The sequence below is a fragment of the Sminthopsis crassicaudata genome, chromosome 1 (assembly GCF_048593235.1).
Source record: "Sminthopsis crassicaudata isolate SCR6 chromosome 1, ASM4859323v1, whole genome shotgun sequence".
In the NCBI taxonomy this organism is placed as follows: Eukaryota; Metazoa; Chordata; class Mammalia; order Dasyuromorphia; family Dasyuridae; genus Sminthopsis; species Sminthopsis crassicaudata.
The window spans coordinates 422,314,566-422,337,859 of record NC_133617.1 but is presented as its reverse complement, the minus strand read 5'-3'; the positions used below and the strand labels follow the sequence as shown (position 1 = coordinate 422,337,859).

Below are 23,294 nucleotides of genomic sequence, written 5' to 3'. Positions count from 1 at the left end.
ATGTAAATTGTTAGCACTACTGTCTATCTACCCAAGTTACTTATACCTTCTGAATCTAATACTTAATGTGCAACAAGAAAATGGTATTTACACACATATATTGTATCTAGGTTATATTGTAACACATGTAAAATGTAGGGGATTGCCTGTCATTGGGGGGAGGGAGTGGAGGGAGGGAGGGGGATAATTTGGAAAAATGAATACAAGGGATAATATTATTAAAAAAATTACTCATGCATATATACTGTGGGGAAAAAAATTCTAAATTAAAAAAAAATAATATTGTAGATCTTTCGTTCCTCCAAATGAATTTTTATCATTTGAATTCTGTGAAATATAACACTTGGATAGCTTGACATAACATGAAAACTATAAATTTACCAGTATTGGTAAATTTTTATTAAAAGTGGCAGAAACTAGTCTAATGATACATTACTATTCTTAATTTGAATTGTGAATTCTATCTCTTATCTTCATGATTTCTGCACTGGTTGACACCATGATTGGAATGTATGCCCTGCTCACCTCTGCCTTTTGGAATCTTTCAATTTTAATCATTGGTTTCCTTCAAGATTCAATCCAATAAAGAAACCTTTAAATACAGCCTTTTAGGATCACCAAGTGGCTACTATCTTCCCTCCAAAATATCTTGTATCTATTTTGCATCTATTTTGTATATCTCTCCCCCTGTACATCTCCCCTGGCTAGGGAAATGCAAATGAATCAGACTAGCAAAGATGAGAAAAATGACAAATACAACTCTTAATTAAACTGATTATTTTTTGACTCAACCAGCTCCTTACCTCAAAGGGATCAAGGAAAGAGGAAAAGGATCTAATCTGAAAATACAGCAACTATTTTTGTAGTAGCCAAATAATAGAAGCAAAGAAACCAAACTATCCTACTAAGGAATGACTAAAATTATGGAATATTAAAGTAACAGAACATTGCTGTGCATTAAGAAATAACAAAATAAGACAATTTTAGAGATAACTGGAAAAATTTTTATGAATTGATGTAGATTGAAATGATCAGAACCAAGCGAAAAATCTACAGAGAGAAACATTCTAGAGAAAAATTTTCTAATAGTTTCGAACTGTGATATTAATGCAACAAGAAACCAAGAGCTCAGAAGATTGAAAATGAAACATTGCACTTAGCTCCTGTGATAAACTTGAAAGTGTTATATATAATTTTAGGGCATGGCCAATGTGGCAATTTGTACTGCTGGATTATATATGTTTAAGAGTTTTATTTTCCTAGATTTAGGTTTATTTTGAGCTTGTTCAATTAATTTTTGGGAGGGTTAGAGTTGGAGAGGAGAAGATAAAAGATTTAACTAACAATAATAAGTTAACCAAAAATTACTATCAAGTATTAGAAAAGTCTTTGATGCCATAAATTATATAAAAATTCCCTTTCCCTATTATTCTTAAAATTATTTACAGTAGGTAAATGGGGAAAAATTATTTTCCAAACAAAATATTACAAAACTAAAATTTATTAGCACTTCAAGTTTAACTTATCAACTAGATTGTCCATTTCAGTGCAAATGTGGAACCCAGACAAATATTAATCAAATTATACAACTTTTAAAAACCCAGTATTAATGAAACATTCAAAGTCAGCATACTACCCAGAAACAAAAGTAAACTTCTGAATAAACAAAATTAAAATGAAACAACCTTAAGTTTTTGAGTAGAAATTATCAGGTGGAAAAATATTTGATTTGCTTCAAAATGATGACAGTCACTTTATTGAAGGTATTCAAACATGTCCATGAATCCATTTAATTTCCTCTTGGTCTAACTCACATGTAGCTATACACAAACACACTTCCATTTTTCTGTCCAGCTAGTAGACAAGAATCTGTACCTGACCATTTAACAAAAGACCAATTTCCATCAGAATTGGGCAAAAGCAGAGCTCTACAATGTCCTAGAAACAAGTCCCAAACAGCAATTGTTCCAGAAGTTAATACAGCTGCAGCTAAATTATCCTTCACGTCTCCATCCAGAAACCTAAAACCAAGCATAGAAAACAAAATATAACTTCTGCATTTAAATTATATCAAAACAATTCAAAGATTACTTGATTCATTACTGATCTAGAATCCATAACATATTTTATCTGTCTCTAGATAAGTCTCCATTGAAAGATTAATGCAATGAAAGATTTGACAATTAGCCAAGACACTTGAACACATTCACATATTCGTATTACCATGTATTGTTTTCTGCTAATTTGCAAAGTGCTCCACCCCACTAGCCTTTAGTGGTCTCAATTTAACTAGAAGATCTCTTAAGGAGCACACCAAAGTAAAAAAAAGGCTGAATATGTAGTCAAAAGAATCTTTCTCTGATAAAAGTCAAAGATCTTTAAGACCTTGCATATGTCACTCCTAGAGAGCAGGGATTATCTTTTGTTACTTTTTGAATCTCTAGTAAATTAGCATAGTGACTGGCACATAATATAGGCTAGAAGTATCTGTTAAAAAAAAAAAAAAAAAAAAAAAAAGGACTGGATTTGATTTTCTCTAAGCTCCATTTGGGCTCTCAATCTATGATCTGAAAATTTCTTCAATTTCCTGATTAAGATAATGCATAGGACAAAGAGAAATCTAGAACACATATATGCATTGAGTATTATAAGAAGAAATCTGACATATAAAGACTTATATATGTTATACATATAAGGATTTAATATATTAATCTATTAATAAAGATAAGATGACCACATTGCACTGCTAAATTTTCAACTGCAGTTGTTAGAGAATTTTCATTCCAAAAAAGCCTTCAAAGAGGATCTAATTACTATAACAATAAAAAGTGATACATTACAAATAAGAACTATGTAGTATTCCTCATAGAAAATCTTGTGAGACATATCAATGGTATGGTGCTAGTAGTTAAATATTTCCTAAAATAATTCCTAAAAAAAAAAAAAAATGACAAAGCTTAAGCTTCATCAAGAGAAGATGAACTGAGATTGACCCCAGGGAAATGATTTCAAAGCAAAGGTATCTACATAAATTATTACAAAAAATAAAAAACCTTTTCAGAAAATTGCCTTAAATGGAGAGTTTTATTGCTGCTAAATAAAACACAAATATTTAGCTTTTGGTAGGAATATGTATAAACTTCCAAGTAGGTAAAATTATAGTATTGCTTTTAAAGTTTTCTTTATGGAAATATACAAAGTAGGAAGTGAAGAAATATGTATTAGCTCAAATGACAAATGATGAAGTTAACATACACAAAAAACAAACCAAAATGCTATGAAATCCAGTAAAAATACATGTGAATAACATCAAAACACAGGAATCTTAAGAGCTTAATTTATAAACTTGCCATATTTCTACCTATTATTTATATAACACTCTCATTGTGGACTATGTTTAAGAAGAATTAAGAGATAATATAGATATTAGCTAGACTAGTGATTATATTACTTGCCTTTTGGTTGCTAGATGACATGGTAAATCATAAATAATTATTGATTAAAAATATAATAGGTAATACAGCTATCAGATTAGAGGATTAAAAAAAACTACTTGTATTTCGACAACTCATTTGTCAAATAAGGATAAAAATAGCATCTACCTTCTTGGGTTATTTTTGTGGAACAAAAAAGCATTTTTTTTTTTTTTTTGGAAAACTTTAAAGACCTTTACATGTAAAATTTGATACTATTATTATTGTTCTACCATTGCTTCTTCACATCTAGGAATTTAATGGTCACCTTACCTTTTCCTTTGCTCCCAAACCTTTTAGAGAGAGAATTATTTCTAAGAAATATGAGACTTTATATTGTATCCCCTGTACACTTGCCTTCCAGTATGGCCTTGGGGAAGTGAGTAGGGCCTTACATCAACACTTAGAGCCGTTTTAGGATTAATCACAATCAACCGAAATATAGGACTTCCCAATGATTCACTTTCTTCGCCATGAGGATGACTTAAAACAACAAACAGGAGCCCCTAATTTGGAAGGAAAAATAGATTGTCAATGAAACCATCAGGAAACTTTTTATTTTTAAAAAGTTTGGTGGCAATAAAGTAAAATTGATGCTGAGTTGTTGCATAAAATGTTAATGATGAGAATATAGATACTAGTATTTAAGATTTAACTACTGATCTAGCATTTTTCAAGTAGTAATAGATAAATCCACTGTCAATCTGAACTAGTTGATAGTTGAACTCAGGGTTTTCCTACATTTTTCAGTCAAAGATACAACATGGGAGAGAGGTATTGTCCCTCCCACTTGGTTATCCACTAAAACATCTATACCAATCATCAGCTTTATATCATAGCAATCATTTCTCACTCCTTAGTTTAGCAAGTTTACTGCTATTTTCATATTCCTTTTTTTTTTTCATTAAAAATTGGCCAAGAGGAATAAAATAAATTCAAGATGCTGAGACATGTTGATGAACATAATCTCCAACTTATACTAATTCAAAAGTTTATTTTTAGATAAACTGTTGGGAACTTAGAATGCATTTTCTCATAAAAACAATATTAATAGTACCTGGATTCCCAGATCAGCTAACAAAAGTCATATTTCATCCATGAAGCAGGTGAACAACCTGGAACAAATGGTACTATAAAATCTAACAAGAGGGGGCAGCTAGGTGGCGCAGTGGATAGAGCACCAACCTTGAATTCAGGAGGACCCAAATTCAAATCTGATCTCAGACACTTAACACTTCCTAGCTGCGTGACCCTGGGCAAGTCACTTAACCCCAGCCTTAGGGGGGAAAAAAAATAGAAAAAGAAAAAAAAAAAAATCTAACAATTACTCCAAAGAGTGTTTGTGTGTGTGTGTGTGTGTGTGTGTGTGTGTGTGTTTTAAGGAAAATGTGATTATATTTCAATTATGGGTATCAGGAACACATCTACCTATAGCCTGGCAGTGGTAATATCCGATGGCTACTGAACCTGCAAGGAATGGCACTACTAATGATGGTGGCTTCAAAGAGCTTTTTATGTTGATGGGCCACTTGTAAATCAAGGATAGCTTAACACATCAGAGATAAAACATTCTTCTCTCTTACCTATATTAGAACTTTTCTATGTGAGGGGAAAAAAAACTTTTTTAAAAAAAAGAGTGGAGATATGGAAGAATTTGGTAGTAGTTCCTCATACTTCTTTTTTTTTTTTGAGGCTGGGGTTAAGTGACTTGCCCAGGGTCACACAGCTAGGAAGTGTTAAGTATCTGAGACCAGATTTGAACTTGGGTCCTCCTGAATTCAAGGCTGGTGCTCTATCCACTGCACCACCTAGCTGCCCCATTCCTCATACTTCTAAAAAAAATTCTTATCAGAATTGCACATGTTTAACACAGATTGTATTACTTAGTGTCTAAGAGAGGAAGTAAAAGGAAGGGAGGGAGAAAAAATTTTGGAACACAAAAAAATTTGGAATTTGTAAGAAAAATCCTTATCACAAAGATACTCATTGTAAACTAGTATCTTTATTAGAGCAAATAAGATAATTTTAGTAGCCAACTAGGGAGCTAGTGATAATGTTATTGAGAATAATTTTCAGCATTATTTCTGGCTCATGCTAAGCTTATTAGCCCTTAAATACTCGTAGTCATTGAATCTGTAGCTATAAAAATGCTATACACCCTAAAATTTCTTTTCACCCATGACATTTATGACATCAGAATAAGTTTACTTACCCTCCTTTGTAAAAATAAAGAAAATGGGAGAATGAACTTCTACTCCTATACAAATAAGACACTAAACTTTAAGAAAGATACATACCATATCAGAATAGGCTTTGTGACAGATTGAAGCTTGGTAGGCATTACCAATTTGCATCTTTTTCAGAAGTTGACCAGTTTTTAAGTTCCTAAATACCAATGAAATAACAATTTTTATAACCCTTGAATAATCAATTTAATATTCAAGAAAGAATGCCATTACATTCATTTTAGGAAACTGAATTTCACATTATGCATTCTCTCACAAAATCTCCATGAAATAAATTACTGAAAAACTAAGGGACAGTCTTGCTTATAGCCATAGAATAAGTCAATTAAAGGTGAACACATTTACCTCTAACTAGGCTAAACTGTCACACTAAAATGGGGATGGTACTTGCTATGTCATGGGATACCTACGTGACTCAGTGGATAGAATGCTGAGCCTGGAGTCAGGAAGATCTGAGTTCAATCCAGCCTTAGACACGTACTAGCTGTAGGACTCTTGGGCAAGTCACTTTGCTCTATTTGTCTCAGTTTCCTCATCTATAAAATGAGCTGGAAAAGGAAATGGTAAATCACTCTAGTGTCTTTGCTAGGAAAATCTCAAATAGGGTCCCAAAGAATCAGACAAAACAGAAAACTACTAAAGATTTGCTATGACGTCAGGAATTGAAAGGAAAAACCTCATTAACTGGGATCTTTTCATGTTTCATTCTATTGGGTTCAGCAGATTAATACCAAACAAGTTGTTAAAGTTTTTCAGCTTTTTTGAGTATATAAAATATCCTATGATGTCTAAATTTTCTAAAACACATATCATGGTCTGGGAAGTTCCCATAATAATGAATTTGATTGAGGAAGAATCAAAAAGATTCATCTGGTGGGGAAGTGAGAGACTTTAGTAGGCCTTCAAAAGGTACATGTTAAGATAATAAGAATAACAATAAACTAACATTTAAATATCACTTTAAGGTTTCCATAGTGCTGTACAAATGTAATCTCATTTGATGCTCACAAAAACCCTGGTAAATAGGTGCTATTGTTATCTCCATTTTACAGATGAGGAAATTGAAGCAGATAGGTCAAGTGACTTGCTCTTTGCCAGACAGTTGGTAAGTGTCTGAAGCTGAATTTACAGCACCAGCTAGATGCATTCAAATAATAATAGAACTTTTAGAAAAATAAGAAGAATGATATGGGGTTAAAGAAAAGGGGAAGGAAAAAGACCAATGTAAAATGAGAGAGCAGAGAAAAAAAGAGCAAGTAAAAGTATAATAGAACCTCTACTTAACTTTAATGAGAGTTATGAAAACTAATATTGAATTTGATCACTTTGGGCAGAAACCAATTTGCCTAGGAATCTTCAGGGTTTCTTCAGAATGGTACCTTGGGGTTCTCTCTTAAACTTCACAGAAAAAAGTGAGCTCCTGGAAGGCAGGGATTACTGTTTTATTTTTATAGATAGATATAGATTTAGATTATTTTTATATCTCAAAATATTATATCCCATATAATAAAGCACCTTGTACATAGTGGTGTTTCACAAAATGATTATTGAATTAAAATTCTTTTGAAGGTTTCATTTTGTAGAAATAGGACATGAATAATGACAACACTGATTTCTCTACATTTTACTTTCAACGACCGGTTCCCTCACAATTCAAGAACTTTACATATTGGCGCCCAACGTGGGGCTCGAACCCACGACCCTGAGATTAAGAGTCTCATTCTCTACCGACTGAGCTAGTTCATGTTCTTGAATTGTGAGGGGACCGGTCGTCTGCTCAATTATAATCCTTCTCTGGGAGGAGATCTGTAAAATCTTTTCCTCTGTGCGCAGGTTTCTTGGGAGCTCTGAATCTCCTCCAACTCTTGTCCTTCCTCAATTCAGACTGGTCTCCTTTCAGCCTGCCTGGCATCAAAACTCTATCCCAGAGTTGATTCTCTCAGACCCAATGCTGCCCTTCTCCCAGAGAATAGGCAGGTGAGAACTCAATGGGGCGTGGGGAAATACTTCCACCAATGAACTTGCTCCTCTTAGAATTCCTAAGGTGTAAACTCCCTTTAAAGGCCCAAACCAAAGGTCTGAGCCAGAGAACTGTCAAGTCAACCTGAGTTCTCACCTTGTTACTGTCCAGACAACCTGAGTTCTCACCTGGTAATCCTAATACTGCAGGTCTTAGAATCATATGTACTGAGAATCAAAGGAACTAGTCTTGTGGCTAAAAAAAAATCATATTCAGAAAAATTATCCATAATATTGAATGAACAAAAAATGGATATTCAAGGAACTTGAGAATTTCAGGATTTTATCTCAACCAAACCTGAACCTAATAAAAAATATAAGAGCCAATATTAAAGATTAATAATCTCAAGGAACTTAATATGGACAAATTATTCATGTTATTTACATGGAAATTTAAGATTGACACAAGTAATTGGGTAGCTCAAAAGAAAGATTGGGGCAGAGTTGAGTGTGACTATGATTCTAGAAAGCAAAGCTACCTAGGAAAAAGTAAAAATAGTAATTATAGTCTACAAATGAGGTACAGAGGAAGAACAGATCCACAGGCATTACAGTGGAAAGAAAGGTTCATAGTGAACTGAGCAGAACCAGAAGATCACTATACACTTCAACAACAATACTGTATGAAGATAGATCCAACTCACTCCCAGTTGATCAATGATGGATAGAAACAACTACACCCAGAGAAGGAACACTGGGAATTGAATGTAAATTGTTAGCACTACTGTCTATCTACCCAGGTTACTGACACCTTTGGAATCTAATACTTAACGTGCAACAAGAAAATGGGATTTCACACATATATTGTATCTAGGTTATACTGTAACACATGTAAAATGTATGGGATTGCCTGTCACCTAGGGGAGGGAGTATAGAGAGGGAGGGGAAAATTCGGAAAAATGAATACAAGGGATAATGTTATAAAAAAAAAAAATTACTCATGCATATATACTGTCAAAAAATTATAATTATAAAATTAATAAAAAAAAAAAAAAAAAAAAGAAGAAGAAAGGTTCATAGTTCTGAAAACATACTCCCATTGGGAATGGGTTAAATAAGTAATATTACATATATACCATAAAGGATATAGCACTCTCCAAAATCTATAAAGAAATAAGGGAAGAAGGAAGGAAGAATGTGTTGTGGGACGGGTGCTAGGCCCCCTTTCCCAAATTAACTAATCAGAGTCATCTTCAGGTATAAAGAGAAAGTATTTATTTAGGCCCTGCAGGGAGAGGCCCAGATATACATTGTGAGTCATCCAAGTTCCCACCATGTGCTCATGGAACCTGACCAGCTTCCAGCTTATCATGATTTAAATAGCAAAAGATCCAAGACTTTTCACTGGATAAACTAAAAGGACGTAACCATCTTTGACCAATGGTCACCAATGTTGTCTGTTCCCTGTGGGTCATGTCACTTCCTGTAACTTCCTGAGGGTCCTACCTCTAGAGGCCATGTGACTCCCTGCAACCCAAAGTCCAAGACCTGATCTTCCAGCTCTGGGAATAGGGATCATGTGACTTGGTCTCAAAATGAGAAAACTTCAATCAGTCCCATTCAGTCTCCCCTCTCGTTCATCCATTTGAAATTCCACTCTGGTGCCTGCCTTGACTCAGGATCCCAGCCATCTCTCTGGGAAGCCAGAGATCCCAGATGAGCCCCAATAAATTTTGTGGAACAGGTGAGAGACCCCTTTCCCAAATTAACTGATCAGAGACATCTTCAGGTACAAAGAGAAAACATTTTAGTCCCTGCAGAGAGAGGCCCAGCACACCCAGGAGGCATCCTGGCTCCTACCATGTGCTTGACCTGACCAGGAGGAAACAGAATACGCAATTAAATAGGAAAAGACACAAGCTGTTTCATTGGATAGTGTACCATTCCTGTGGGTCACATCACTTACTGTTGTAACTTCACTAACTTCCTGCATCCCAGGGTTCAAGACCTCATCTTCTGGCTCTAGGAATAGGGATCATGTGACTTAGTCTCAAACTGAGAAAATATCATCCAATCAGTCCCATTCAAATAGAACAGGATAAAATGGGGTATAGAAGGATGTATATACCTTCTATACAGTATACATATACACACATATATACATGTGTGTGTGTGTGTGTGTGTTTGTATATATAAAAAGATATCTGTACTTAAGCATAATTTTATCTCATCTTCTCAAAAACTTTAAAAAACTAAATCTGGCTACTATACATACTTGAAAAGAATGAAATTGTATTTCCTCAAAAATATTTTATTATAATGGTTACATTTGGCCTCAGAAAGTTTTAAAAATCAATTTCCTTTCATTCCAAAAATAAGGGACTGAAAAATAGGTATGAAATATTGCATAATCCCAGTTTATGTGTTGGTTGAATTTGCTGAATTTCTTTTTTCATTCTATCTTTTAAAATCTTTGTTATAAGAGATGGCTCAGTGTGTGGAGAGATATATTAAAAAATAAATAAATGTAGCATAAAGAAAAAGCATGAATTCAAACAAAGGAAAAATGTGGATGCTAGATTATTCTTCTTCTGAATTGAAAATAAAAAGCAATCTATTTACACACATATAATTTATAATTATACATTAACTTTTTCCATTCTAGGTAGGAATTAATGAAGTTTTATCACATATTGATCCACACATCACTCCAAAAGTAAAACTTACCAGATAACAATATTGCTCATCAGGGTTGTGCCAAGCAAAGCATCTTGCATTCCTTGAACTTCCGCAAAAGCCAAGATGGTTTCTTCTGGAGACATCAAAGTTTGCTTTTCTTTACTTCTGGATTTTAATAAATATTAAGAATTGGAACCTCACAATGAAGATTTTTCTAGGCAGGCTGCTATACTGAACTCTACCCAAAAAACTAATCTAGTAGCCAGAAAGAGGTCGCATCATAAAATTTAGTAACAAAAACACAAATAAAAAAGTTCTTAATGCCATATTTTTAAAAGTATAAGCAACTTAAAGAAAAGAACATATACCAAATGTGACAAACACTTAGTATTCATTATTCAAAGATTATTTGACAAAAAAGAAGAAATTTAATTCTATTATTTTCTAAGCAGATTATTTCTATTTTTTTCTTGCTTTTTTCTTTTTAGCCAAATTAGATAAAATAGAAAACAGAAAACTAAATAAAGCTAATCCTTCAATATCATTCAAGATAAATAAGGACAAAGATAATTTCCTAATTCCTGAACAAATTTTTTTTCCTTGTTGCTCTACCAGAAGGACATGTGCTCTGCTAACAGAACTACCTTGTACCAGAGTTCTTATGCTAGCTATCTTGCTCTATCTTTTTATTCTACTACTTTCACTTGTTATGGCTCCTTCTCCTATATATCTGAACTATTTCTGGAAAAATTCCCCAAAATGCTCAGCTGGCCCTCTGCTTATTCCAGTTATGCCCGTAAGACAGGGAAACCACCCCTTTTGTCACCCAATTTGTACTTTAAGACCTGTGACCAAATTAGCTCCTTATGTTAAAAAATAAAAAGGATGTATTTGTGTAACCAATGCTTCTTTTACCTTCCAGATCCTGAAAAGGTCATGAGGTCTACTTGGTGATCATGAAGGGTCCCATTGCTACAGACTAGTCTTTTGTGTCTAAGTCCAAGTACTGCTTTTATATTTCCAGATTTTACAAGTGACTGCTTTAAGCATTCATCTTCATCAGAAGAAAATAATAATCTAAACCAAATCAGAATGAAAGAATACATAAGGAAAAAAATGGGGCATAGATTAAAATACAGAAAGGAATTTTTGAGGTATAGAAATGGTACATCTTTGCAACATCATACTTTAAAAGGAAATCATTTTTGATTCAGCCTTATATGGTATTTTAAGACTTACAAAACACTATCCTCATAATAAACATTATTAATCTCCCCCATTTTCCCATTTTCCAAGAAGGCTCAGAAAGATCAAAGTCAAATAGCTAATATGAATCAGAGGTAAAATATGAATATAGACCTCCTCTGACTACACATTCATCACTCTTTCCACTAAAGCATGCTGCATTCAAGAATGCCATTTTACTACCTATAAGTTTAGAGATCTTAGTCTTTTAATATAAATCAAAATTCTTTCAAAATCCTTATTCTGTGAATAAGTAGGTAAAGATTAGTACAGAATAGTAGGCACTCAATGTGCTGGTTTACTGTTTCAATAATAAAGAAAAAACATAGCTTTAAATTTACACACCTGATTTCTCTAATTTCTAGATGTCCCAAAGCAACACACACAAGATTGCAAGCATCCCAAAGTGGAATAATTTGTAGTACTGGAATCTAAAACAACAAAAGAACCATTTCTTGACTGTTTTATTTATATCATTTTAAAAAGCAAACCCAACACACTGCTTCCAACCCCACCCCCCAAAAAAAACAAACTATATATCTACAAATATCTCTTAGTGTATAAATAAAATTCTGGGAAAGGAATCAGTATTAATAAAAGCTTGTTAAAGAGCAAAAAGTTTTTGTTGATCCTCCAACAAAATTCGATTTTTAAAAATTAATATAACTGGTAGAAAGTAGCATGTTTTGGAAAGCAGAAGTAAAAGCAAATACAAGAAGTCAAATTAGAAATCTGACACAATTCTAGGGCTTGTATAAAACTAAAGATATAGATAAGATTCTTTCGTGCTTTCCAATATTTGCTTTGTAAATAATTCCACTTAAAAACATCTCTGATTCCTACCTCTGTGAAATGCCACGTGTGAACTTTTCTCCACTGCCAGTTATCCAGAGATTTCCAGAGAGAAACTGTAAATTCACAGGCAGTTATGATACATGATTCCTTACAGCCAGTTACTTCCCACCACACAGTACTCACATCCACAGAACAGGAATTTGAAGGATTCTGTCACAAAGGAGGAAAAGTTAATGCAAAGAAATAATAACAAGACTGCACACTTGAATCATTCTTTAAGGTTTATGAAGTATTTCCTTTATAGCAATCCTTTGGTTGTATAAGTATTATAATCTCCATTTTATAGGTGATAAAAAATGAATTGAAGTGATTTCAAAAGGTCACATAAAATTAAATAGCCAAGTTTTGACTCACAGTCAAGTCTCTAGATTCCAAAACTAATGGAATATCAAATTTGCTTTATATACATTTTACTAATTCCTCATCAAGAAAGGCATCCAAACTGAGGCTGGATGATCAACTGTGTGGGATGTCAGTATGAATGGAGGTCTTAGGGGAGGGATAAACAGATGACCTAAGAGAACTTGACATGTAAATAACTCTACCGTGGGACCCTAAATAAAGTAGATGGTTAAAGTTCTATTACAGCCAAAGGAAAATTAAGATTTATGGGTCTTGTTAACAGAAGAGTAAATGTCTCAAGTGCTGAATATGATTTGGTCCTAATCATCTTTGTACCCACTGAGCACCCAATAGGGTTCACTGACTTGAACTCAAACATTTAAGTCCTAGTTTCCTCTATAAAATTGACACCCATTTTTATACTACAAATGACTTCAAAAAAAGTCTCATTTTAGATTTGAAATACATGAAATATAGGACACTTGCATTGTGAATCTGCACTGTATCTGCAAAGATTTACCTTCTTTAACTGTTGTTCTCATGAGTATGAGGATACTAAACTTTTTTTTTTATTTAGAATTTTTTAAAAATATTATCCCTTGTATTCATTTTTCCAAATTATCTCCCCCCCTTCCCTCCACTCCCCCCCCCCCATGACAGGCAAGAGGATACTAAACTTGACATTAAGTATCAGCAAGCAAAAATACATTGTTCTGTATACTAATCTAGAGTACAATCAAATCTTATGCAGTAAAGGAGTAAAGGTATACTGTACAATGTAAATCACATTGGATTTGGAGCCTTGGGACTTGGATTGCAACTCCTCCTCTTCCACCTAAAACTGAATCTACAACCTAAGACAAGTCACTTAATTCTTGTAGTTCTCAGTTATAGTTCAGTTGTAAAATAAAGCAGCTGGACTACATGACTTCAGTCCTGTAAACTGAAAGAGTTTACCTAATAGTATATTCCTGGATTATTCCCTTCTTCCAATCATCATTCTTGGCCAATAGCATCCTGATAAAGATAATCATTTTATTTTATTTTAAAAGTTTACATCTATAAATTGGGTAGTCTTAATTGCATTTCAAAAAAAACTAGCAGATTGGTGACTCTCATCTGGCCTACCTATATCAGATACTCCATCTATGTCTTCACTTTTCCCATTCCCTGTAAACAACAAATTCATTAGCAGCCTAGCTACTCCTTCAGTTCTGTAAGATCAAAATTAATTGGCCTTAAGGAAAGAAGCCACTCTACAAAGCCAGTAATTTTCAAGTTAAGGTGCTCCCTCTAAGCCACCAAAATCTTTTCATTATTGTTTTCCTAACGAAAATATTAGCTCCTTTGGGGCAAGAACTATCTTTGCTTTCGCATTGTATCAGCAGCAGAGTGTTTCCCACAACATAAGTGTATAATATGATTTTTTTATTCATTTAATTCATCCTTAAACCTCCTTTTTAAAACTTCTTAAAAGAAAGTTGGTGATAAATCCTTTTATAAAAAGATCTTTTAATAATGTAAATAACACTCCCTAATTTATAGGTGTGGACTTAAAAAAAAAAAAAATTAACCTTAATCAGAGCTCATCAAAAATACCATTACATAGCATGAAGATTAGAAAGGGGGGAGGGAAAGAGAGAGAGAAAAAAGAGAGGGGAAAAAGGACTTCTTTGGGAATTAGCTATCATGTAAATTCTAATTTGTTTTCAGATATCAGAATTTATAGCTATACTTTTTTGTTCAATTAAATCCTATAACCCAGTGACCAATTAAACATTAGCTGCTTTGCCAAATGAAATTGTAGTAAAAACCCAAACTAGAAAAATACAAAGTACACTATTTAAAATTTAACACTACCTTATTTATAGTTTCTCCTCTTTATAAGAACGTTGAAAGAGTAATTTCCCTTCACTCAGATACAAAACCTGTTCAATTTAAAATATTTGTACAGCTACTCTTGGAATCTCCATAAAAAGGTGGAGAGGGAAATGACTGAACTGATTTTATTTCAGTTTCAATTGTAATTTTTATTTAAAGAATATTTATATACTTTTTTAAATGGAAGGCAGTAGCATACCAATTTTTTTTTTGTTGTTTTCAGAATTCATCTAATTTATCAGTAATTATGGAGACGATGTAAAAAAGATAGTCTTCTGACCTTTAATTTTGATATAAGCTGTAGGTTGCCCAGTTCCAAACTATCATGCCAAATTTCAGCAGGATCTCCTCTTATCTTAGTCTGTAGGGAAAAAAAAACTCAGCATATTAACTTAAAAATTTTAACTGATATCTAAGTTACTGTTCTATATATTTTTTTCTAAAATGAGCAAAAAGCCCCAGTAATATCTTAATTAGAAAGGCAAGACCTTTTTATACAATTTTCCAATTTTTAAGGATAAGTTATATTAGTCATATCAAAAGAACACATTAAAAACACTTTCTAAATGTTTTCATCTAAGTTTGGGGCAATTTGGCAAGAAATTATTACTTAATAGATATTTACTTCATTCCTACAAAGTATGGTTAACAAGTGGGTTATATAGAGCTAAATAAAATTCATTTGCTATGAACAAAAGATTTAGAATATCAAAGTGATGGGAACTCTAAACCAGCTTGTGAATTCTAAACCAGTTTGTTCTCAGGAACTGTTAAAACAAGCCCATTCCATTCCTATTATTAATCATATAATCAGGCCAATTCTCCCAGACTGTTCTGTTTGCATAGAATAATGTGAAACAGTAAAGGATTGTTCATCTATCCACCTATCCTGTCTTTAATCTTAGAAACTGTCTAGATCAATTTATCTTCAAGTTCCTTCCTGTTTCTTCTTATTCCTTAGATCCTCCTACCATCTCCCTTTCCACAGAGACTTTAAGTTTGTTCCCACCAAAAGCAAGTTACTTAATCACCTGACTTTGTCTTCCTTAGTCTTGGCTGAGCTATTCTGGGTAAATAAGTAGCAAACCTTTGTAACCTATAAAGGATATCTATATCATGGTTGTTCCATGTTGCTAACCACTATACTTCCCCAAATCTATTTCATATAATCATTTCTAGTGCCTTTAGTTTCATTTCATATGGTGCTTTTATACTCATATGGCATCTACCAGAAATAAAGAAAATCACCCCAATATTTTTTGGGTCTACTTGACTTGTAGCTGAGGTCCCCAAAATCTCAGTTTCAGAAAATACTCATGATCACTTTGTGCACTGGGTAGGAAGTGATTGGAACTGGTTGGGGGCCACTCTAACAGAGAAATCTATTTCATATTATCTCTTCTGGTGCTTTTTATTTTCATTTCAAAGAGAAATAATGAAAAAAAAAGTAGGAATGAAGGGAATAGCCGTTTACAAACTTGAGATTATATTATAAAGCAGTAATCATCATTTGATACTGGTTAAAAAATAGAAAAAAAATCAGTGAAACAGGATAAGCAAGATTTAGAAACAAACTCAGTAATTCAGTATTAGACAAATTTAAGAATATAAACATTGGAAAGAATTACCTATTTGACAAGAATTAAATTTAGACCCACATCTCATACCAAGGAGGAGTTCTAAATCTGGGGCTCATGAAATTTTTTTTTTAGACTTCCAATAATTATTTTAATTTAATCATTAACTTTATAATCCTATACATTTTACTTTATCCACTAAAAAACAAAATTCTGAAAGGAAGTCCATAGATTTAACTAGACTGCTGTAATGGACCCCTTCCACAAGTCTGAGTAAGGTTCATGACTTTAAAAAGCTTAAGAACCCAAATGACATAGGTATATATGTACATATGCATATTTCGATGGTCAAATACTTTTCACAACTATAGCAAAGGAGAGAATTCCTAATAAAAGGAGACCTAGCGACTACAAAAAATAAGACAACTTTCTTAACATGGAATTGAAAATTTTTTCCTCAAACAAAAATAATGCCCTAAAATAAGAGATGAAGTTGATTAGAAAAGAATGTTTCCTTTTCTTATCTCAGATATCCAAGAATTAAAAGTCATTACTTAATGAATAAGTAATTAAAGGACATGAACAAATGATTTTTCAAAGACAAATTACAAACTATTAACAACATGAATGACTGCTTCAAATCACTGATAATAGGAAATTCGAATCAAAATAATTCTTGAGATTTCAACCCAATCTCAGAAAAATGACAGAGATGATAAAAGATGGAAAAGCATTTTGGAAAGCAATTGGCAATTGTTATGAAGGTGGCTAAAATATCCACATCTTTTAATCCAGAGATTCCCAGTTCTAGCGATATATGGTAAAGAGATGAAAGCCCAAAAGTTAAACAATAATAGTAATACTTTTGGAAACAAAATATTCATCAGCTGAGGAATGGTTCTATACAAGGTGGTACATGAATACAGCAAAATATAATAAAATATAAAAAAAAAATTACAAGAATTAAAGAATCAATCAACAAACATTCATTAAGCACCTATTATATGCCAGAGAAGCTTGAGAGCACATAAAGGAATCAATGCAAAGCAAAGCCAAGAGAAGCACGAAAACAACATATATAATGACAATGGAAATGGAAAGAACAGTAAAACTGAGCACTATGTAATTAATATGATCAAGTTTGAACCTGAAGAGAGTTAGGAAAATGTCTGTCACTCTCTTCACTGTAGAAGTGAGTGTGGAATGGTTCACATTAGAACCATTGCTCAGTTTTGTTAAACCACCTTTTTTTCCTTTCTTTTTTGATGTTAGTTATTTGATACAAGAGAAAGCATATACTTAGAAATAAACATAACAATGAAAGGCATCAATCCTTTTTTTTTTTCCATTTAAGAAGTGAAAGATCATACCTGGAAAGTGTTTCCCGATAATAGTCTTTCTTTGAAAGTGATTGAGTCAACAGATGGAAGAGTTTCTTGAGAACCACAGTCACTGTCAAATTTCTTTTCACAAGATACTATTTGGTCAGGCTGTTTTCTTACTTCCCTATCTAATGAATGTATGTTAGCATCCAATTTCAATGCATTAGGTGAATTATCTCTAGTAAGACTATCTGGTTTTTTCAAGTAAATATGTTTAGGGGTACAAAAAGTAGGTCCAGTAATTTCTGTAGCCATATTTCCACTGTGAACTTGGGAGCCCAAAACTGGAGTAGGACCTAGGATAGGGAAAACAGGAGAACACACATCTGCTTCAAGCTGGTTATTTGTGGCAGGTAGGTTAGTACTAGAAGGTGTGAAAAGTAACATATTTGGAGGAATACTCTTTGGTTTTTTTGTATGTGAGTTTCTTGTTACAGTAATATCATCTGCTAAATTCTCCTTTTCTGTAACTTGTTTTTTAGGCACCAGTTGCTCCAAAGAAACACAGTTTTCTTCATTACACTTTTTTCCATCTCCTGATTCAAAGGGTTTCATTTCTTTTACTGAATAAGACTTTAATTTCTCAAGTTTAAGAAAACCAAAGTCCTCATCAGGCAAATTGAAGTCAATGATGCTGTTGCTTCGTGCGGACAAATTCTGAAAACTAAGTATCTCATTCTTAAGATGAAATGAAAGATCAAAACTGGTATTATCCAAAATCAAGGAGTCATTACCAATAGAAGAATGAAGGTTCTTATTTTGAATACAATCTAGTTTCCCTAACAAAAAAAGAAAAGAAAAAAATGAAAATCTGAGAGGAAAAACAGGTTTTTGATTGGCTTTCATAGCAATTTAAATATCCAATGCTTCGGAATAAGATTCAAGTAAGTTATTAGAGCACTTTAAAATAATACTTATAATGTTATAATACTGAAAATAAGGTTTCTGCTTTAAAAAAAAAAAAAACTATTAAAAAGCAAGGACGCCTTCTAGCTATGAGTCAACTTTTACTTTAGCTTCAACAGGATACTTTTTGTTGTCTTAAAGCTGTATTAAGGAATTCAATATACCTTGAGACATAAGTATCCCTTGATCTAGGATTTGACTGGAAATATTAATGGGACCATGGAAGGGGAGGAAGAGTATAGAAACATGAGGACTTTTCTGTGCATGTGTTTGGGTCCCAGGAGAATATAGTCAGTTGCCCAAACCACTTTTTTTGGACCAATCCTAATGAATTTGATCTCCTACACTAACAGAAACGAAAGCTTATTACTTTGTGATGGGAGGCAGAACAATACAAGAGCATTAAATTTAGAAGTCAGAAGATTCATGTTCTACTTCTAACACTATGTAACCTCAGATGACTCACAAGCTCTTTGGATCTCAAGTTTTCTCATCCATAAAACTGAAATACTTATACTACCTATCTCGTGAGATTGCTATAAAGAAAAACTTGGTAAATCTAAAAATGCTTTAGAGACATACATATCAAGCATTGTCCCTGTTCCTAATTTGTATGTCCTAGAGAGTAGACAAATCATCTTTGGCAAAAGCACTTTATTCAAAGGCAGCTGCATAAGTTCAGAGGTTTTTCTTTACTGCATAACTATTCTTAATAGTTAGCACTGATATATCATTTAAAATTTTACAAAACTTTCCACATGTTTTTTCAATTGATCCTCACAATAATCCTAAGAGGTAGGTATTATTGTTAACCCCATTTTACAAATTAGAAAACTCAGGCACAAAACGGTTAAGTAGCCCAGTTTGACACAACTAGTAGATATCTGAAACAGGATTTGAAACTAAGAATTCCTGCCTGACTCCAAGCCATGAAGTTGGGCTGGAGGGCTAAAATTCTGAGATTTGGTTCTCAAATAGAAATGGTCCCTAACTCATCTCTACCATGAGTTACAGCTTCCTCCCAATGAATTAGATAACATTTGGATGGACTTTAACATCCAAAGGGTTTTGTGGAACAGAACACACATATGATTTAGGAATAAAGAACTAAATGTGTAATACCTTCTGTTATTGATGTGGGTGCTTTCTTATCAACATTAACAAGTGTACACCTTGATGGGTCTGTGACTTTTTTTTTACCCTGAGCATGTTCTTTTTTCTTTGGACTCTCTTTGCATAGAGCAACATCTTCCTTGGGTTTTTTAATATTCAGCTTATCAGCAACTTGCAGTTCAGAGTCTGGATCATTTACTTTTTTGCAAAAGAATCTTTTCACTCTCTGTCTTCTACTTGATCGTCTTTTACAAGTGTTCAGAGCAAAATCATTGTCTTTAATAGGCAAAGCACTAGGGCTGCCTTCAGGAGTTGATGAGAAAGACTTTTGTAAAGGACTACTTGAACTTCCTTGGTCAGATAATGGAAAATCACTTTGCTCTTGGGAGGACAGATTCAAATTTTTCATAACCGGTTTACATTTGTGCTTAAATACTTTTCTTTTTACACCTAATTGATTCTGAATTACAGCTTCCAGGTTTATTGTCCTCTGACAATTTGACATTTGTCGTGTTGTTCTAACATAATACTCCACAGGAAAAAGAAGACCATCAAACACTGTACAAGAATTTAAAGGATTTTCTGAAGGACCAGGAGAAATCGTTTCTATGGCAGGACTCACACTCTCACTGAGGACCTCTTTCTTTTGAAGATTTTCATCTCTACTATCAAGTAGGTTACTAAAAGATTCTAAAGGCTTCAAGCTATGATTCTGTTCATCAATATGTGTGTTTTTGCATAATGAATAATTAAGCCCATTTGCAGAAAATGATTTGCCATCTGATGGCAAGGTGAGAATGTTTGACATCTTATTCACATTGATATCATCATTTACCATTGGGTCACCTGGAGAGATAACATATTCTTGTCTTCCTTCCTCTAATTTTTTAGGTGAAATATGAGTAAGATTCATTGAACACGGAGTAGTCAGTTTATAGTTATCACAGATTTTTTCAGAAGGAACACACCCAAGCTGCTGAATGTTACTGTCATCCAAAGGATTATGTAAAGAAAGAGCAGCTATATGAGGAAGATCTTTCAAAATTCCACTGGCATCATTTTCAAGTTCAGTAGCTGGAGCAACAAGACATTCACTGATTTCTGTTATTGGTGTTAGAGAATTCTGAATCTCATTCTCACCACATGAAAACTGATTTCTTATCTGAAACACAGGCAACTCAGGATTTTCTATAGCAAATCTTTGTTTTTGTTGTCTTTGTGCAGAATTTATAAGTGAACTAGAGTCAAAGAAAGATTCACTTCCTTTTGATATCAGTAGCTTTTTTTGGTTCTTCATTCTATTCAGTGGTTGTTTATTTTGCTTTTTCTCATTATCTGGTTCAGTGATCTTATAAAGAAAATTCTTCTGGCAGTTATTACCTACATGTTCAGGACATACTCCTGATGAGTCATCACCAGTGCTCAATAACTCAGACTCAAAGTCAAGTGTGGCTGCTGTTTTCTCCTTGATTTCTGCATCAAGACAGGCATCGATTTGTAGTGTATATGTTTCTAATTTATCATCAGGGGAGAATTTGTCTTCTGGCTCTGGGGAGAGAAAAATAGTTTATGACTAGCATATTAGGCACTAAACTATAATTTATGTGAAAATGAAACATTTTATAAAGGAGATATTCCACTAATGTGAGAAAAAAATCAGTAGACCAAGGGAAAAAAAAAGATCTGAATTTAAGTCCTGTTTCCTTTACTTACCAGCTGAATAGCCACAAACAAATAAGAATTCTTAGAGGTATAATTTTCTCATCTATAAAACTGGGCCAATAATGCCTGTCCTACTTACCTCAAAAGAATGTTGTAGGAATTAAAAAAATATATATATAATTTTTAAAAAGAATGCAAAATACTATATGGATATAAATTGTTACTCTTCACTAAAAGTTGTTACTCTTCCAGTACTGAGTTCTGAATGTTTAGTGCATTGTGGTAGGTTGTAGGAAGAAACAAAAATAAATAAGATACATTTCCCAAACTTAAAGAGGTTACAATACTGCACTATATTAAAACTGTGAACAGCTTGCTAGTTACCATAATCTTAAAACTAATTTACATACAGAATTAATTTCATTGAGAAAAGGGTATTTCCCCCTATACTTGATCCAGAATTACCTATTTCTCCAAATTCTTTTCCTTTGTTTCCTAATTTTTTTTCTTTCACCCCATCTTAACCAAGATTTATATTTAAAGCTGAGAGATAAAAAGATTAAACAAAAAAAAAAGTAAATATAAAAAAAAATTCTTTCTGGTTTGTAACGAGTTCAACAGATATAAATGAACCAAAATGAGTCGGCTGATTTCTTACCTGGGTTTGCTTGTTTTGAGGTTTCCTGTTTGCTTACACATTTCTGTTCAATCTTTGAAGAATTTTTTGCCTTTTCAGCTCTTTGAGCCCGCTATACAAAACAAAAGTCCGGGAGAAAGGTCAATAAAATTAAGTTTCCTCAAAGCTTTTTCCACTAAAGTGATAATAAGCAGCATGATAATAATAGTCCTCTGTTAAAGGAAAAAATGTCCTACCTGCAATCGAGCCAATGTCTTGCTGTACTCTCTTTTTAAGAACGCCAGCTTTTCCTTCAGCTAGGGAGAGAAAGGCAGCAATCTAGAATTATTCATTTCCAAAAGAAACACCAAAGGAAGACAGGCCCGCCCACCCAGACTTAGATAAGGGGCTGGCCCAGAGAGGAAGCGTCGGCGCTTTTGCTGAGAGAACAGGGGAAGCATGTGATTGGATTTTTGAGTTTCTGATTTCTTAGCCTAACCTCCCTAGGTTTCTCTCCCCCACTCTGGGGAGGGGGAGGAGGACAGGAGAGAGAACCAATACGTCAGTGCAACGAGAAGAACGGCGTTATTCGGGGCTTAGCATCACGTGAATAATAAATGCTTAATAAATGCTGGTTGAATTGAAAATTAAGTACTTAAAAAACCGCACAGCGCTAGGTCTCCAGGGGCTCACGTTCCACGGGAGGGCCAGAACTGGGGGATGGAGCGTTCGGATTTTCAATCAGGAAAACCTGAGTTCGAATGGAGCGCCAGACAGGAAGTAGCAAATACGCAAACACACACACACACACACAGACACACACACCACCCCCCATCTGTAAAATGAGAGGAGCTTCTTCCAGGGTCGGAAGACAGCAGGTGTAAAGCCTTCCGCAAACTTTAAAGCGCTAAGGAAATGTTGTGGTTGTCGGAAGTAAACACGAGGTCGGCGGCGGGAGAGGGAGGAGAGATCCATCCCAAGGATTCGCTTTCCGCAGCGGGGAAACTGAGGAAAGTCCTCCCCGACCTGATCCCCTCCCCTCCCCCTCTTCCAAGACATCCCAAGGCCCCGTCCCCCCCGCACCGCCAGAGGGGCACCTTCTCCTTCTCCTCACAGCTGAGCACTTTCCCCGTCAAGTCCTCCATGGCTGCAGCCGCCGAAGGAGGATGGGAGGCAGCCCTTCCTACTACCTCCTACTCCTGAGGAACACCGGGCACCCGGCCCCGCCGAGGCCGCGAAGTGCCCCCAGCTCAGGAGCTAGCGCCGGCCCCTTCCAACTCCCGCCACCTCAATTCCAGGCATCGGGAGCCGCTTGCCGAAACGCCGATTGGATCCAGATAGAGGAATGCAGACCGATC

General features: G+C 34.2%; 1 protein-coding gene and 1 long non-coding RNA gene across 7 annotated transcripts in view; one reads left to right on the top strand and one right to left on the bottom strand.

Moving 5' to 3' along the window:
- LOC141550119 (uncharacterized) overlaps positions 1-20,629 on the top strand; it is a 47,173-nt gene extending 26,544 nt beyond the window's left edge. The window contains exons 2-3 of the long non-coding RNA XR_012484521.1: positions 20,196-20,330; positions 20,550-20,629. This is a non-coding gene — a long non-coding RNA (uncharacterized LOC141550119). The remainder of the gene's footprint in view (positions 1-20,195; positions 20,331-20,549) is intronic.
- On the bottom strand, positions 1,729-23,267 carry PALB2 (partner and localizer of BRCA2). 6 transcript variants are annotated; one of them, XM_074280380.1, is made up of 13 exons: positions 23,034-23,263; positions 22,194-22,253; positions 21,979-22,069; positions 19,668-21,206; positions 17,628-18,418; positions 14,961-15,041; positions 12,446-12,607; positions 11,948-12,033; positions 11,273-11,434; positions 10,406-10,522; positions 5,771-5,858; positions 3,831-3,979; positions 1,729-2,021 (listed from the first exon to the last, which is right to left on the bottom strand). In XM_074280380.1, the coding sequence occupies exons 1-13, from the start codon at positions 23,079-23,081 to the stop codon at positions 1,811-1,813; spliced, it is 3,585 nt and encodes a 1,194-aa protein (XP_074136481.1). In that variant the 5' UTR covers positions 23,082-23,263; the 3' UTR covers positions 1,729-1,810. The 6 variants fall into 6 exon arrangements, 5 of the variants coding, with proteins under 5 accessions (XP_074136481.1, XP_074136484.1, XP_074136483.1 ...); XM_074280383.1 differs by having other exon boundaries at positions 17,628-17,935; XM_074280382.1 differs by having other exon boundaries at positions 23,020-23,260.
- Between the last annotated feature and the right edge of the window lie 27 nt (positions 23,268-23,294).